Source organism: Galleria mellonella, unplaced genomic scaffold, assembly GCF_026898425.1.
Source record: "Galleria mellonella isolate WM207_F2 unplaced genomic scaffold, CSIRO_AGI_GalMel_v1 utg35, whole genome shotgun sequence".
Taxonomy (NCBI): Eukaryota; Metazoa; Arthropoda; class Insecta; order Lepidoptera; family Pyralidae; genus Galleria; species Galleria mellonella.
Window position 1 is genome coordinate 6,343,730 of NW_026442082.1, and position 16,970 is coordinate 6,360,699.

General features: G+C 35.1%; 1 protein-coding gene across 1 annotated transcript in view; it reads left to right on the forward strand.

Annotated features, from left to right (window-relative positions):
* LOC113519377 (facilitated trehalose transporter Tret1-like) overlaps window positions 1–16,184 on the forward strand; it is a 31,178-nt gene extending 14,994 nt beyond the window's left edge. Inside the window, exons 4-7 of the mRNA XM_026904436.3 lie at window positions 10,370–10,414; window positions 11,592–11,752; window positions 13,042–13,217; window positions 14,597–16,184. Coding sequence (XP_026760237.3) covers window positions 10,370–10,414; window positions 11,592–11,752; window positions 13,042–13,217; window positions 14,597–15,516 — 1,302 coding nt within the window. The 3' untranslated portion in view covers window positions 15,517–16,184. The remainder of the gene's footprint in view (window positions 1–10,369; window positions 10,415–11,591; window positions 11,753–13,041; window positions 13,218–14,596) is intronic.
* The last annotated feature ends 786 nt before the right edge of the window (window positions 16,185–16,970 follow it).

Genomic DNA, 16,970 nt, shown 5'->3' on the forward strand with positions numbered 1-16,970 from the left:
CCTGTGGCACTGCGACCTTTCCAAGATCTTTTGTGCTCGCCTTTTTTTAAAGATCGCTGCTAATTCCTATCATTGATTTAGGATGTTTTTTGTAGCGATGTTTTTTATCTTCTCAGGATGTAGAGTGTGTTTTCTAAAGGAGATATATCGTTTATTTATGAGTGGGCTACAGCCACACATTCAGTGCTGCGGCGTTCCTTCCTCACTGTGACAAAATCTGCAAACACTTTTTGGGCATAACACTAGTTGGGCCATATGCTTGTTCATCCCCCCTAAACACAAAAAGTAAGTTTTTCTTAAAAACCGCGATCATCATCTTCCTACCCTTGTCCCAATCATTTGGGGTCGGCGTAATATGATTTTATCCATGTTACAAAAAGATTTGGTTTTTAGTTTTACGACCGGCCACCTGCCTGACGTCAAGCCCTCTTTGGGAACTTCTTAAAAACCACGATAAACGAAAATAATGATAATGTGAAACGTCGAAATAACATATAAATTGATGCATAATCAATTTACGAAATTATAAAACGAAATTTTCCGAATTAGCTGACTTCTGTATGGTCTGAGTTGAGTCTCTGGATCTTAGTAGGCTGATTTCTTATAATACAGGTTATTCTGGCTTCAGATTATTGGTGTAATTATGTGGCATTTGCGAGTATTTATTTATATAAATATGCTATTAATAATGAACTACATATAGATAGATACTCTTTATTGTTTCCTCTAAAAGATTACAATAGTAAACTTATTATAATTATAAACAATTACAAGAAATAATCACAATGAGAAAACAATGGGCGGCCTTATCGCTAAAAGCGATCTCTTCCAGGCAACCTTTAGATGGAGAGGAGTAATTATAAACATACTTATATTTTGTCCTTGAAATTTTCAAACCCTTTTTTTTTATTGAAATCCAAATTTTCGATTATATATATCTGATGATAGCTGATATCTACCCATGCTGAATCATGATGAATGCGCTACCCATGGACATAAGACAAATTTCTAACAAATTTATTTTTAAGAGAAAAGTCTACGAATATCTTTGGAAAAAACTGTGAAAGCAGTTCACCTTCATCATCATCACTTTTGATCTCTATCGTTGTTTATTTGTGTTATCGTATATAATCTATAAGTAGGTATATTTATATATGTATATTTATATTTGTATATATATATTTTTATTACATATTTGTATATTTATGTAATATTTGTTTAATATATTCATGTATGTATATTTATATAATCTCTATTGTATGTGTTGTAATTTTTTTCACCGCATGTTAAAATTTCTGTTTTGCCAAAGGTTGACTGGGAGAGAATGCTATATAGTATTAAGTCCGCCTTTTGTACCAGACATTTTTTTGTAATGTGGTCAATAAAGCATAAATAAATAAATAAATAAATATCTATCATATTGCAAACTTAAATTTCTAGTTCGCTGTCACTTTGAATCATTTAAATTTGTTTTTGAAAATTTTTCAAAAAAATTTAAATAAATATATATATTTAATTGTTTTTGAAAATTGACAGTCAATTCTGACATTGACACGTTTCGGGAAACTTCGATAGGAACAATCTTAGAAGTTGTTCGTGGTATGTCTAGGGAGATACACTAATATGAAACGTGTGTCCGAAAAGGGGCGTTTTTGTTTTGCTTTGCTTTATTATTCTGTTGATTCTCCCCAAAGAGTATCAATCAATTAATTAGCTAATTAATTTATTTATCATGAATGTGGGTTACTAAATGCCTTATGTGTAACTGACTAGCCTTTCGGGAATTAAGTCTTATATATACAGATATTGTTATTTTAGTTAACATTTTTATATAACTAATATAATTCTTTGAACGTCTTCTATAACATATTTTTGTTATATTTAATTGTGATTTGCTTTTTAAAAACACTAGCTTTTTTTTATTTACATATTTATTTATTTACACAGTAATACCTAAGCCGTGTGCTCCTCCCACCCACATAGCCTTTCTTCCCGTATTTATTTATTTATTACTTAGTACATATATGTGTACATGGCGGACTTAATGCTAACAGCATTCTCTCCTAGTCAACCATAGGGAAGTGTCAGAATACTCGAATGCGTCATATGTGTCATAAGAGCCTACTAAGGGAGGGCGAGGGATGGACAGCAGCGTTTCTCTTAAAATATCACCCAAAAACAAACTGCCGTTGCCAACCCGCCATGCCAGAGGGAGACTTTGTAGAAAAGTCGATTGCTTGGATACCTCTGTCCCATTCGTGTTTCAACCGTGAAGCAGTTGTGTTTGCATGGCTGTGTTTCGGTTTGAAGGGTGGGATATGGCGTGAATTTACTGGGTACAGAGGAATACCACCTGAGTCCTCAGGAATGGTAATGCAAGGCGAAACAGTATACTCTGTTCTGTCCATGGTACTGCTCATGTCTATAGACGACGGTTACCACTTTCCATCAGGTGGGCCGTCAGCTTGTTTGCCATTCTAAATTGTATAAAAAAAATACCAAGCGTGACAACTACAGGCATCCCCCCTCCCCCCCCCCTAAGGGAGGCTTATATTCAGAAGTGGACAGTTAGAAGCTGATATGATGTCAATGACGATGACAATGAATGTGCACGTATTATATAAAGGTGAAGGTGATATTTTGTCCCAATCATGCGAAAGAAGTCGCAGGTAAAAGCTAGTTTGCAATAATAATAATATTTATTGAAATTCAAAATAATGCAAAGCAATATTGGTAAGGATTAAACTAACTAAATATTCCGTGGTTAAAGTTAGCAATGGATAAATTTTAAGCATTCCAGAATACGGGACTTGACTTCGAATTGAAGCTTGCGTTCTCGACGGAGTATTATTTTAATTCACTAGCATTATTATGAATAATGCGAACTGTGAATTGATCCCCAAGGATCACGGCAGTCCCGTAACTAGGGCGGTGGTTTGGGAGATAGATCACCATCATTAACATTAGCTGTTTACTTAGGTCATCGTCTTCATCATCTCTCCCATAGACTGCCATAAAGAATGGTCCTGAGCTATTTGGATCCTTCGACTCCCTGCAATGCATTTAAAGTAGTCACTCTCTTTAGAGGTGGTTGTCTTACACAGCATTTGCCCGTACGAGGTCGCCACTTAAGAACCTTTCTTCCCCATGGTTGGTCGGTTCGTCGAGATATGTGGCTAGCCAATTTGCCCTACTTTGGTTCTTTTACGGATATTCCCATTTCCGATACTATCACGCAAATAAACTCCGAGCATAGCCCTCTCCAAGCTTGCTGAGTAACTTAAACTTTTGCATTCAACCATGTAAGACTATTATTTACATAGCCAAAAGATAACTTATTATTAAACACCATTGTATTAACTTTAATCACACGAATAAAGCTTTTACCAGAGGGAGACTTTGTACAAAAATCGATTGCTTGAGTACCTCTGTCCCATTCGTGTTTCAACCGTGAAGCAGTTGTGTTTGCATGACTGTGTTTTGGTTTGAAGGGTGGGATATGTCGTGAATTTACTGGGTACAGAGGAATAACACCTGAGTTCTCAGGAATAGCAACGCATGGGGGGTATCATGGGCGAAACAGTATACTCTGTTACGCCCGTGTTCCCGCAGCTTTACTCGTGTGAATCAGTATATAAAGTATCCCATGTGTTAAGGATATAACCTTAGATATAACCTACCCGCGTACCATATTCCATTTAAATCCATTCAGCCATACAAGCGTTATTAAATAACAAACATACAAACATCTAAACACCTTTCAAACTTTCACATTAATTATATAATAAAATAAAATGCACAAAAAATAACAACGAAATATTTTGTAGACTTTTAAAAGATTCAAATTTAGAACGCGGAATTGTCTGTCAAAAAAAGATTCTGCTTCGGAAATAAAAACGGGTGTTGCGATCGCGAGAAAAATAAATCCCAAAAAAAAACGTTTCAAAATTTGACGTAATTGTATAAAAATATGAGTTTTATATAAAACTGTTAAATAACAACTAATATTTTTAATTGAAATGAATTGCTTTAGTTGAATGGTGCACTTTTTTTTGTTTTTTTTTTTTTGTTTTACTAACACAGTTTGTAAGGAAACTGTTGCTAACAAAATGGACCAAATTGTAGTCTGAGTAATAAAGTATATTATTATTATTATCTATCTATACTTATAATAAATCTGTAGAGAGATCAATTCTGTACATGAAATATATTTCCAAAATAACTATCAGGGGGTGATTAGTGATCGATACTGATGCCAAAAATGCAATCAGTAAAATTTTTGTCTATCTGTCTGTATGTTCGTTATAGAAAAAAACCACTCGACGGATTTTAACGAAATTTGGTACAATTATTCTTCATACTCCTGGGCAGGTTATAGTATACTTTTCATCACGCTACGATCAATAGGAGCAGAGCAGTGAAGGGAAATGTTGAGAAAACGGGAGAAGTTACCCCATTTTTAAGTTTCCGTCGCGTGTGCAGCCTTAATGGCCACTTTTTAAAATGTAATAATGCCCACCCGTGCGAAGCCGGGATGGGCTGCTAGTATACAATAAAGATTTTATAATACGATACAAACAGTTAATATTAATTCCGTGCGGTCCCGGCATAGAATGGACCACCCCTTCCATTATCATTGGTGTCGTAAAGCGAAGCCGGGACGGGACGTTAGTTAAGAATAAAAAGGATTTCCCCTCCAATATATTCTATTTTAATATTTTATCCAAAAATATATAATATACTACTAACTTTTACTCGCAACTTTGCCCGCGTGACCGGGATATGTTCACTGACCAGGATAAAGAGTAGCCTGTTTTCCTCTCCATTCCATATATTATATTACGTGCATATCAAATTTCACAGCGATTGGTTAAACTATTAAGACGCTATAAGGTAACAAACAAACTCACTTTCACATTTACAATAATCGTAAATATAACATTTAAAAATTGTCGCACTAAATATACAAGTATCTTACTCCTTCACTGTTCAAGCTATTAAACACTGGAACACACTCCCGCTAGACATAAGATCTACCATAAGCAAGCCAGCTTTTAAACACAAATTGCTTACCTATTTCTTAGAACAATCACTTTGCCTTTAAGCATCTCCTGCTGGTTACTCTGTTTGAGTCATAGATTTACTATTTGCTCTTCTATTGCAGTTGTTTTATTTAACTGTTTTATATAGTAATATTTTTTGTATTTATTAATATATATATGTATGTTTTTTTTATACCACTGAGGTGGCAAACAAGCATACGACCCACCTGATGGTAAGCCATTATTACGCGCGCGTTGCCGACCCTGAAGAAACCTCTTTACCCCCCTTTCGAAGAACCCCATATATTTATTTATTTAATATATTATGTGTATGTTTATATTATATGAATTTATCAAGTATTGCATTACTATTTTCTCTATTTAAAATTGCACCGCCTACGTATTTCTCGGTTCGCCCAATGGTTGACTGGTAGAGAACACCGTCCGGTGTAAAGTCCGCCAAATGTACATAGAATTTTACTGTACGTTTAAAGTTTAAATAAATAATGGGCTTGTCTAAAACAATATTTACAAGCGAGTAAACAGTATAAATCCTTATTTAGCTTCATTTAAGTAAGCCAGAACAAATAACTTTAATTGTCGAACAAAGACATAGTTCAAGTTAACTCGGCAACCGAGCTGCTTCAAGTTTTTCGAAGTTCGACAAACTTTAGCGTAGTGACATACACTGGGGCTGAGTTATTGCAGTACTATTAATAAACCTTGTTATGCCACTTTCAACTTTATAACTAAACTTTAAAGTTGGATATTGTTGTAGTTGGTAGAGGCGCAATGCAGGTGGTGGTGGTACATTTTAATGGTGTACCTACAGTAATTTATAAGAGTACAACTTGAAATTATTGTACGATATGCAACGCCGTTCATATTGCTCTTGTTATTTATAGTTGCAGGGTTCTGTGTAACTAATAGTTACGTGCATGCAGATGTGTGTAGGTGGCCAAGATAAGCCTCCCCGTAGACTGGAGAAACCCAGGAGGATTCCTCCAGTCTACGGGGAGGCCTATGTTCAGCGGTGAACAGATAGCCACTGCTGTGATGGTGATGAATACTTATTAATAAAAATTAAATATTGTCCGTTGCATTGATCGATCATTCTTTTTTTTTTTTTAATATTAACAATAATATAACGAAAATATTTATACAAAGAAAAATTTAATTAAATGCTTATTAATTCGAAAAAATAGGTTTTATATATTTATATATACACCAGAAAAAAATGAAAAGAAAAAAAGAGCAGAAAAAGAAAGGAAAATATCTATGTGGCACATACCGGTATATATAAACATTTTTATGAATATTTATAGTCGATTGCTTGGGTACCTCTTTCCCATTCGTGTTTCAACCGTGAAGCAGTTGTGTTTGCATGGCTGTGTTTCGGTTTGATGGGTGGGATATGGCGGGAATTTACTGGGTACAGAGGAATAACACCTGAGTCCTCAAGAATGGTAACGCATGGGGGCTATCATGGGCGAAACAGTATACTGTTACTTACTGTTATGTCCATGGTACTGCTCATGTCTATCGGTCGTCAGCTTGTTTGCCATTCTAAGTTGCATAAAAAAAAAATTATCCTGGCTCAGCCAGTAACAATGCTCAACCAAAACTACTAAGTCTAGAAAGCTGAAATTTAGTACATAAGTTTATTTTATAAAGTAAGCCCTTCCTTTCCCATGGGTGTCATAAGAAGCTACTAAGGGGAGATAATGGTCAAGGTATGACCAGCAGCGTCCCTCTTAAAACATCGTCAAAGCCTAACTGCAGTTACTAACCCGACTGCCAAGCGTGGCAACTACTGACAAATCTCCCTTCTGGTGGGGCCTATGTTAAACAGTGGACAGTTAATATGAATATGAAGGAAAAAATTATCCACCGAAAGAGGACTTTTGAAAATTTCAACTCAAAGGCGAAATACGACACTACGCGTGCAGAACCGCGGGCAACAACTAGTTGTTCATAAAATGAAATAAAAAAGAAAATACAAATACGAACATACGATGCGACATAAATGACGATTGGAATGAAACAATTCAATAATTATTTTTTTATTTTATTCCTTATGTTTTATTAGACTTTATTATTAAATTTATTGTACATGTTCCTTAAATATTAATTATATGAAATGATAAAACTCCTTGTCTAATTTCAAATAAAGCATACGAATATAACGTAATGTTTACGATACAAACAAATAAATGAGAGTAAATCCTTTCGATAAAAAAAAATGGCAAAATTGATTCAAAATTTGTCAAAAATATTATATGCATAAAATGTATTGAAAGAAAAAAAAACTATAATAATTACTAGCTCTCGCCCGCTATTTCGTACATACTTTTTTTTACAGACTTCGTCGTACAGACTTCGTATGTGCATACATAAATATGTACCTACTTACTTATTATAATACATATATTATATAATAAATATTAAAATAAATAAATATACTACCTACTTTAGAAATTTAGTTTATTGACTTTAAGATCCCACAGTTAAATTTAAAAAGTAAAAAGTTAAGATTGCGAATCAAGGGAAATGACAATTCAACTAGAAAGAGGTAATAAATTTATTCTTTATCTTTATTAAAATGTTTTCTATGTGTGCTATTAAAGTATAATCAAATACATTCGTATTTGAAGAAAATTTCGTTAGAAAATATGACAAAAAAAAGTAAACAAACTTAACCTTAAACCATTATTTATCTCCAAATTATTATTTTAGTAATTGTAAAAAAAATCATTTACACACCTATGTAATGGTAAATATTGCTGGACAATTGTAATGTATATTAAGAATCTGCTATTTAGTAAATAAATTTCATTTTTCATTCATTCATTGACTCAATCAAGTCAATAAACTAAGAGATCGAATACCAACCGTCAGCTAAAATGACGCTGACGTGCGCCGGATGACATATACCGGATTATCTATGTTGCTTGGTCTGTTCCGCTGAGTCAACCCAAACACTGTTACGGTACGGAACAAATGTCTTTTCAATTGTTTTCTGATGGCTTTGGCTCTTTGTTTCGTTCCAAATAAAACATATTTGTCATTCACAAACGTATACATTTACATAGATTTTTGAACAATGGATTTAAATGATCAAATTTGTTCATACGAAGAAAAGTTGCGCTTACACACAGAAGGTTTCGTGCATTTATAATTAATTATTAAATTCAATTTTCACTTGATCCCAATACGTGATTTTGATATCTCAAGTTTTAAGATGGACGCTGCTGCCCATCCCTCGCCCTCCCTTATTCGCCTCTTACGACACCCACGGGAAAGGAAGGGGTGGCCTATTTTTTGCCGGGACCACACGGCAAGGAATAATAAAGTGTGCCTCTTAATACTCTTCAAGTCCTTACAATCAAGCCTTATCTCTTTGAACATAGCCCCGTACCCGCACGTGGCTCCGTCACCTAGGAATTCAAGCAGTTCCAGAGTTCAAAATTTATAACTCTGGCAATACTGGAACCGCTTGTAAAACTGCTGACGACACTTGTCATTACGCCCAACACCTGATCACGTCAAAAATCTAGGTCTGCATACTGTATCATATTCTATTAATCCATTAATCGTCCTAAACTTGAAGTAAAATAAATAGTGAAGTGTAAAAATCGCCGTGTATGCCCTGGTATAGAATGGGTCACCCCTTCCTTTCCCGTGGCTGTCGCAAGAGATGATTAAGGGAGTAAGGGAGCCATAATACAATATAAATTCAAAGTATCATTTGGAGAGGATGGATGAAAGAAGAATTACGAAAGAGATTTATCGAGCAAGAATGAATGGAGATGTCGGTAGGGGTCGCCCTAGACGGACGTATGTTGACCAAATAGGCGACGTGCTGAAGAAGGGTCAAATTAAAAGTACCTGTAACAGGCGAGTGTGTATGAATGTGGAAGAAGCGAAAGAGGTTTGTTTGAATCGAAGCATTTGGCGTTCCATTGTTTCTGCCTACCCTTATAGGAGACAGGCGTGACAGATATGTTTGTATGTATGTAAATTAAAAGTACCCGTAACCAACGAGCATGTATGAATAAATTGATGAATGTGGAGGAAGCAAAAGAGGTCTGTTTGAATCAGAGAATTTGGCGTTTAATTATTTCTGCTTACCCCAATGAGACGCAAACGTGTCCGATATAAATGTGTGTATTTATTTAAACTATTTAATTGTACCTTACAGTAGTTGCATTCAAAATCAACATAGAACGATAAACCACTGTGCAAACGGACGTCCAACTGTGATCAAACTTGCCAAGTTAGCACACGATGTGCAAACTTAAACAGTATTTAACTTTGTTGACGCAAACAACACTGGGGTGGCAACGGTTAATTCAAGTTTACCTATCACCTAGTAGTATACACGTCTGATTAAAGTCTCTCTCTCTCTCTTCCTTAATCGATTTCAAAAGAATGAAGTTTTTAATTTGTCGTAGTTTTTTTGCGCGAAACATAAAACGCCTTCTTTCGAAATAAAATTTAGTATAAATTTCATTAAAATTTTAAATTTAATAATGAGATGAGTTGTGAATGTAAGTAACACAGATCGCTATCAGTAACGCAAGCGGAGTTACCACTTCATTTTAACACCTCCAAATTAATACCTATGACTATTACTATCGCTCTTAGCGATAAGGTCGCCCATTGTTTTCTCATTTTTATTCTCCGTTTTGTGATTATTTCTTGTAATTGTTTATATTTATAATAGGTTTACTATTGTAATCTTATGGAGGGAACAATAAAGAGCATCTATCTATCTATCTACTCCATGAAGGATTACAGTCGTATATATATATATATATATATATATATATATATATATATATATATATATATATATATATATATATATATTCTTTATTGCACTTGTAAATTACATACTCTTCCAGTCAACCCAATACAATGAGAAAGTATGTTGTTAGCGGGCAGCTGAAGTGCTACAACTATTAATATATTTAGCATACAAAAACAAATATACAGTTAAATAAAATATTAAATGATATAATGAAATATTACATAGATACATATACTATACTAGCAACCCGCCCCGGCTTCGCACGGGTGTACATCGCATCACGTTAGAAATCTCTAAAATTATCAGTGTTTCTCTACTATATTATGCACGTATTATACATATAAACCTTCCTCTTGAATCACTCTATCTATTAAAAAAAAACCGCTTCGAAAGCCGTTGCATAATTTTAATGATTTAAGCATACATAGGGACGGACAGACAGCGAGAGCGACTTTGTTTTATACTATATAGTGATATAAATATATTCATTTATTTATGTCTATTTTAATTGCAGGACGATAACATCAGCGCAGAAGCGAATGTCACACACAGATTCACAGTAAGTCTATTTTCTATATTATTATTATATTTCAGCCGTTAACTGTCCACTGTTGAACTTATAAACCTTCCCCATAAAGAGGATTTTTGCCAGAAGTAGAATTAACTTCCAGCAGCAGCATTTCCGAACAGATACGACAACATAACCTTCAAGAAAAGATCATATTTCTTTTTAAAAGGCCGGCAGCACACCTGCGATGTCGTTGGTGTTGTAGGTGATCATGGGCGGCAGTAGTCACTTACCATCAGGTGAGCCGCATGCTCGTTGGCCCCCTGTGTTGTAAAAAAAAGTTTTAATCCTTGACAGGCGGGTTCGCAACCGCTTTTAGACTTTCACAGATGTTTTAAGAGGGACGCTACTGCCCATCCCTCGTTCTTTCTCTATACAGATTAGTTATAAGAATTTGATACTTTCCGACTTGAAATGACAAATAAGCTGATCACCGCTTTGATGTAAAGTGCTAATTTTTTTTATACAACTTAGAATGGTAAACAAGCTGACGGCCCACCTGATTGAAAGTGGTAACCGTCGTCTATAGACATGAGCAGTACCATGGACATAACAGAGTATACTGTTTCGCCCATGATACCCCCCATACGTTGCCATTCCTGAGGACTCAGATGTTATTCCTCTGTACCCTATAAATTCACGCCATATCCCACCCTTCAAACCGAATCACAGCCATGCAAACACAACTGCTTCACGGTTGAAACACGAATGAGACAGAGGTACCCAAGCAATCGAGTTTTGTACAAAGTCTCTGTAGTATATTGGTATATATCAAAGCACCAAAGGTATCACAGAATACACTGTGATGCCCATTCATTTTTATAATCAAAAGACTGTCTCCCTTTTTAAGACACTTAAAAATTCAGACGCTGGAATCTGGGGTCTACTGTGCAATGAAATTCCGAGCTTTCAGACTCAACTTCGTGTTTTTGTCCGTACCGAAATCGGCCCAGTAAATGGAGCTTAACATTTCATTAATCAAAAATCTTACCATAAAATACTAAAGGAATGATATTTTAACATTTTTTAATATTTTCAACGGTATATACAATATTATGTAATTTTAACATCAAATTTGTATTTCGTTCGGGTACGCAATTTCGGAAAACATTTCATGGTAAGCCCTCTAAGCATGGGTAGCAATAAACAAATAATTACATTTGTTCAGTTAACAGAGTCAGAAGCGTCATGGACGGCGTCGCTTCTATGTCTGGGGGCGCTGTTTGGCGCGGTGCCAACTGGACTGATATCGGAGAGTTTTGGCAGGAAGAAGACATTGCTGTACCTCGCGTTACCATTGGTGGTGTCTTGGACTCTTATTGCATCGACGTAAGTACTTATAATTAATTTCTTTAGGTCCACAGGCAACTAGAAGAATAAATTACATTTGTAAGAACGAAAGAAACTCAAAATTGAGACTTGTTCCGTTCTTTAGTGAGAAATCTGCTTCATTATCAATTGTTTACATTATAAATGTAAAATCGATCTCTTTTGTTTATTTTTTTATACCACTGAGGTAACAAACAAGTATACGGCCCACCTGATGATAAACGGTTACCATAACCTATGAACGCCTGCAATACCGGGGGTATTACACGCCTGTTGCCTGCAGAAACCTTTTTACCACTCTTTTAAAAACCCCGTGCTGTAATCTCTTGGGAAACCCTAAGCAGGTTTTTTTACCTTTTAGCACCTTGATTCAGACAGATGATTCTTGATCAACCAGACATTATGTTTAATATACACATGATGTTTTACAAGGACAAAATATTTGTTAAGTGCTGAAATCTTCAGCAAATGGTATTAAGGTCATTTTGATATAAACAAGCTTGATTTTTAAACTTTATTTGAGACATATTATAAAAATACAATTGTATATGAATGAACCATTGCCTCGATCCAAATCAAATTTTAAAAAATAATCCTTTGAGACGTAAAAGCAAAAGTGAGTAAGTGGTGGCGTCTATCGCTTCATAGTGTACGCGACGGTATTAATTGTGTCAATTTTTATGTAAAATTTACTGACTATAATCCTGACTTATATACAGTATTTTATTATATTAATACTCATATAATTTATTGCTACGTGTCAGTGCAATTCAAAGATAGTCGGACTCGCAATAAATTTAATTTTTATCTTTAAAACTCACGTCAAATACAATTTGTCATTCCAACAAAATTAATAAAAGTAAGCTTTAAATACATATTAGGTGATATTCGTAGTAAAAATATCTTCAATATTCAATTTCAATTAGTCTCAACAATTTTATTTATTTATTTTTTTATACAACTTAGAATGGCAAACAAGCTGACGGCCCACCTGATGGAAAGTGGTAACCGTCGCCTTTAGACATGAGCAGTACCATGAACATAACAGAGTATACTGTTTCGCCCATGATACACCCTATGCGTTGCCATTCCTGAGGACTAAGTTATTATGCCTCTGTATCCTGTAAATTCACTGCCATATCTCATTCTTCAAACCAAAACAACCTGTGCAAACACAACTGCTTTACGATTGAAACACGAATGGAATAGAGACACTCAAGCAAACGACTTTTGTACAGTCTCCCTTTGGTAATACAGTACACAATAATAAGTCGTTATGTTATTTGCAGGCCCAATGCGTACGGTCTTTACGTCGGTCGGTTTGTTGGGGGCGTCGCTGTTGGTGCTTTCAGTGTCGGCATCCCGCCTTATGTGGAAGACATTGCTGAGAAGCAACTTTTACCTACTCTGGCTAATTTTTACCACGTCCATTTGACCTGTGGAATCCTCTTTGGATATATCGTTGGTAAGTTATGATCGATACTTAAATTATCTTCCTACCATCATTATCTTCACGGTCATACTTTTCCTCAGCATTATTATTATCATTATTAATATTTACACAAATTCACATCTCCCCTCTTAAGGAGAGGAGATGGCAAAATAACCCCCGGCAGAAGCACAGTCGGCCGGGGTTCAGGGCCCCAGGGAGAGAAACCGGCGTACAATGCGGGCAGAATCTAAGAGCACCGCTTTCTGCATCTTTCCCGGGAGTGAGCTGCCTCAGAATCCCAACCGTCTGAGATGTTCTTCTATTATCATCATTATTTATACCATTGTTACCATTATTCGAATCATCAGTAGTCCACTGCTGAATATAAACCTTCCCTATATACTGACATAAGGAACGGTTATTCACTGACTCCCTACAAGAAATTACGTTTAATGATTTAAAATTAGTAAATTGTGGATACGAAGTCTTAGATCTTAATTTTCAAAATAGCAACACCTCACACTGACTTTACAAAATACAACATTCTTTGTCTTGTAATTTATCATATACAAGTCTATCTACCAATGGATTTGTCTAACATTTATCTCAGTTAAACCATCTGACGAAATACCAATAGGCCATATTCTACTCTCAACGACAAGAATCCGTATCTAATAGAGAACGTTGGTTTTTAATAAACAAATCATTACCAGCAGTTATTTAATGAACAGGCAAGAATACTCCTTCTATTTCTTAAGCAGAAACACGATAATTACTACGCCAACAGTCTGCTCTAGCAGCCTGCGTTTTATTCTTTACGTGAAAATTTTTAATTAAGGAGTATAAAATTTATTGCAAGTCTCTCTGATTTTAAATTTAAATTTACAACATTGAGCAAGGAAGACTTGTAGATGCATTTATATTTATGGAATAAAAGAAGTTTTTTTTTCTGTTAATTAATTAATCTATTTAGTTATCAAAATAATTAATGTACCGTGAAGTGATAGCTTAGCTGATGAGAAAACTGGTTCCGGCATAGTGTGGATTTTTTTTATGCAACTTAGAATGGCAAACAAGCTGACGGTCCACCTGATGGAAAGTGGTAACCGTCGCCTATAGACATGAGCAGTATCGTGAACATAACAGAGTATACTTTTTCGCCCATTGTAATCCCATGCATTGCTATTAATGAGGACTCAGGTGTTATTCCTCTGTACCCTATAAATTCACGCCATATTCAAACCCACCCTTCAAACCGAAACACAGCCATACAAACACAACTCCTTCACGGTAGAAACACGAATAGAGCAGAGGCACCCAAGCAAGCGACTTTTGTACAAAGTCTTCCTCTGGTAAGATCCGGGCAAGCTTGGTATGATATTTGTAATTTAATGATGATTTATTTGTTTCAGGTATGATATTAAATCCATCGTGGCTGTCCTTCCTCTGTGCAAGCGTCCCCGTAGGATTTTTCGTTGCGTTCATTTTCCTCCCGGAATCACCGGTTTATCTGATGTCCCAAGGAAAATATAACGAAGCCAAAGCTGCTCTGAGATATTACAGAGGCATCGACAATGATGTAGAATCGGAATTCAAGGCTCTCAAGGAAAATTTGAGGAACATTGCGAAAGTCACTTTCAAAGAATTGTTTAGTACAAAAGCAACAGTTAAAGCCCTGATTGTGTCTTTTAGTCTAATGATATTCCAACAGATGAGCGGCATCTATCCCGTTCTATTCTATGCTAGAAAAATCTTTAAAACTTTCTCCATCACTATGAATTTGCCGAGCGCTGCAATTATTTTAGGATTTTGCTTGGTGTCCTCCACTTATTTCTCAACTATGCTTTTAAAACAAATCAAAAGACGAATTTTACTAGTTCTCTCGTTTACTATGATGTCAATCAGTTTAGGATTACTTGCAACTTACTACCATTTGAGAGCATCAAATATATGGGAGAATAATCCATGGGTGCCATTGTTTTGTCTGTGTTTGTTTGTGAGCGTTTACGCGACTGGTGTAGGACCGATACCATGGCTGATGTTGAGGGAGATATTTCCTAAGAATGTGACAAGGCGGGCCACAGCTATAACAGCCGGTGTTCACTGGTTCCTCGCCTTTGGAGCGACGAAGCTTTACCAAAATCTGGTGGACCAAGTCAAACCAGGTTGGACGTTGTGGTACTTTGCAATAATCTGTATGTTTGGAGCTATATTTGTTTACATCTTCGTGCCAGAAACGAAAGGCAAGAGCGTAGAGGAGATCCACAGAGAACTCGACGGCCAGAAAAGTCATGTACACATCATTGAATTAAAAAGTGTTTCCACCACTTGATTGTACGGATGCAAATGTGAAAGATTCGAGTCAAAATTTTGAGATCAGTATTTTATCTGCATTCAGCGACTGTGAAACATTACTTCAAATTGGACTAGTTTAAAAAACAGAGGCGTACCCATAGGTATAAACAAACCTTACATACACATTCCCAAAGTGACACTTATAAAGTGTTTTCGATTAAAAATTAAAAGAAATAAGTAGTTTTCGTGGAACGGAACAAAAGTAAATTATCGTAAATATCAAGCTTTGTGTCTAGGCGTTTCATATTTTAAAAAAAGTTGCAGCGTATAGAAAAATAATTTCGACATTTTTGTCTATGAAAAATGAGTATTCGAAAATTAAATTTATTTCAAGAAAAATTATTGTATATGCCATTTTTTCTCCAACTCTTTGTTTCTATATACCAATGGGTATACCTATTTAGTGTTAGAATTACAGAAATTTTGATTCTAATCGTTGTTAATCTAGTTGTTGTAATATGTTATTTAGATTTAATTAATTAAGACATTGAAAAGGCTAATCATATTTATCAACATTTTAATAAAGAAATTATTATACTTTTAATATATTATGTACTTAGATATTTATTTTTATACATAAAATTGGTCAAGTTTACTAAAAAAAACACTTAAAAATAAATAAAAAATACAAAACATTGAAAATTATTCTCATTGCTTTAACTTATTAAACACCATTATTCGTACTTCATCATCAGCCACGTGGTCCTGGTATAGAACAGGCCACCACTTCCTTTCTCATGAGTGCCGTAAGAGGCAACTAAGGGGGCTTATGGTGGAGAGATAGGCAACAGAATCCCTCTTCTTTGGGGGGAAAGTGATTATTAGCAATGTAATTTGACAATGTAATTTGAGTGACAACATAACCTTCAAGAAAAGAGCATATTCCTTAAAAGGCCGGCAGCACACCTGCTTTGTATTATTAGCAGTGTAAAAATTGGTGAGAAATTTCAATTAATCAACTGGAAAGCGAGAACTATTGATAAACATTAACGGCACGGTAGGAATCACACAAATTATTTTTTATTATTTTTACTATGTAAATAAACGACTGGCCGTGATCTCGTTTGCTGATAAATGATAAGATCTGGGACGAAGTTCGCTTATCAAATAATGTTACATCTACGGCAGCGTTCATATAATTCCACTCCTGGTGTCTATGGTGTTTTTCACGTCAATAGTGTCGTAATTTTTGATCCTTCGAGCCGGACCGAAACATTAATCGGATTAAACGTGGGTGTAAATTTTTTCAAGAAATAAGAAGATTATTTGATATAACTACGCTCACCCTTGTAATCTATTTTATATAATTGTAATTTATTTAAATTGTCATTTATAGAAGAAAGTACAAATATATTTTGCTACGTAAACAAAAATAGCCATTTTAATCCCGCCAAAAATAATATAGACTAGCGACCTCGCTATTCTTGTTTT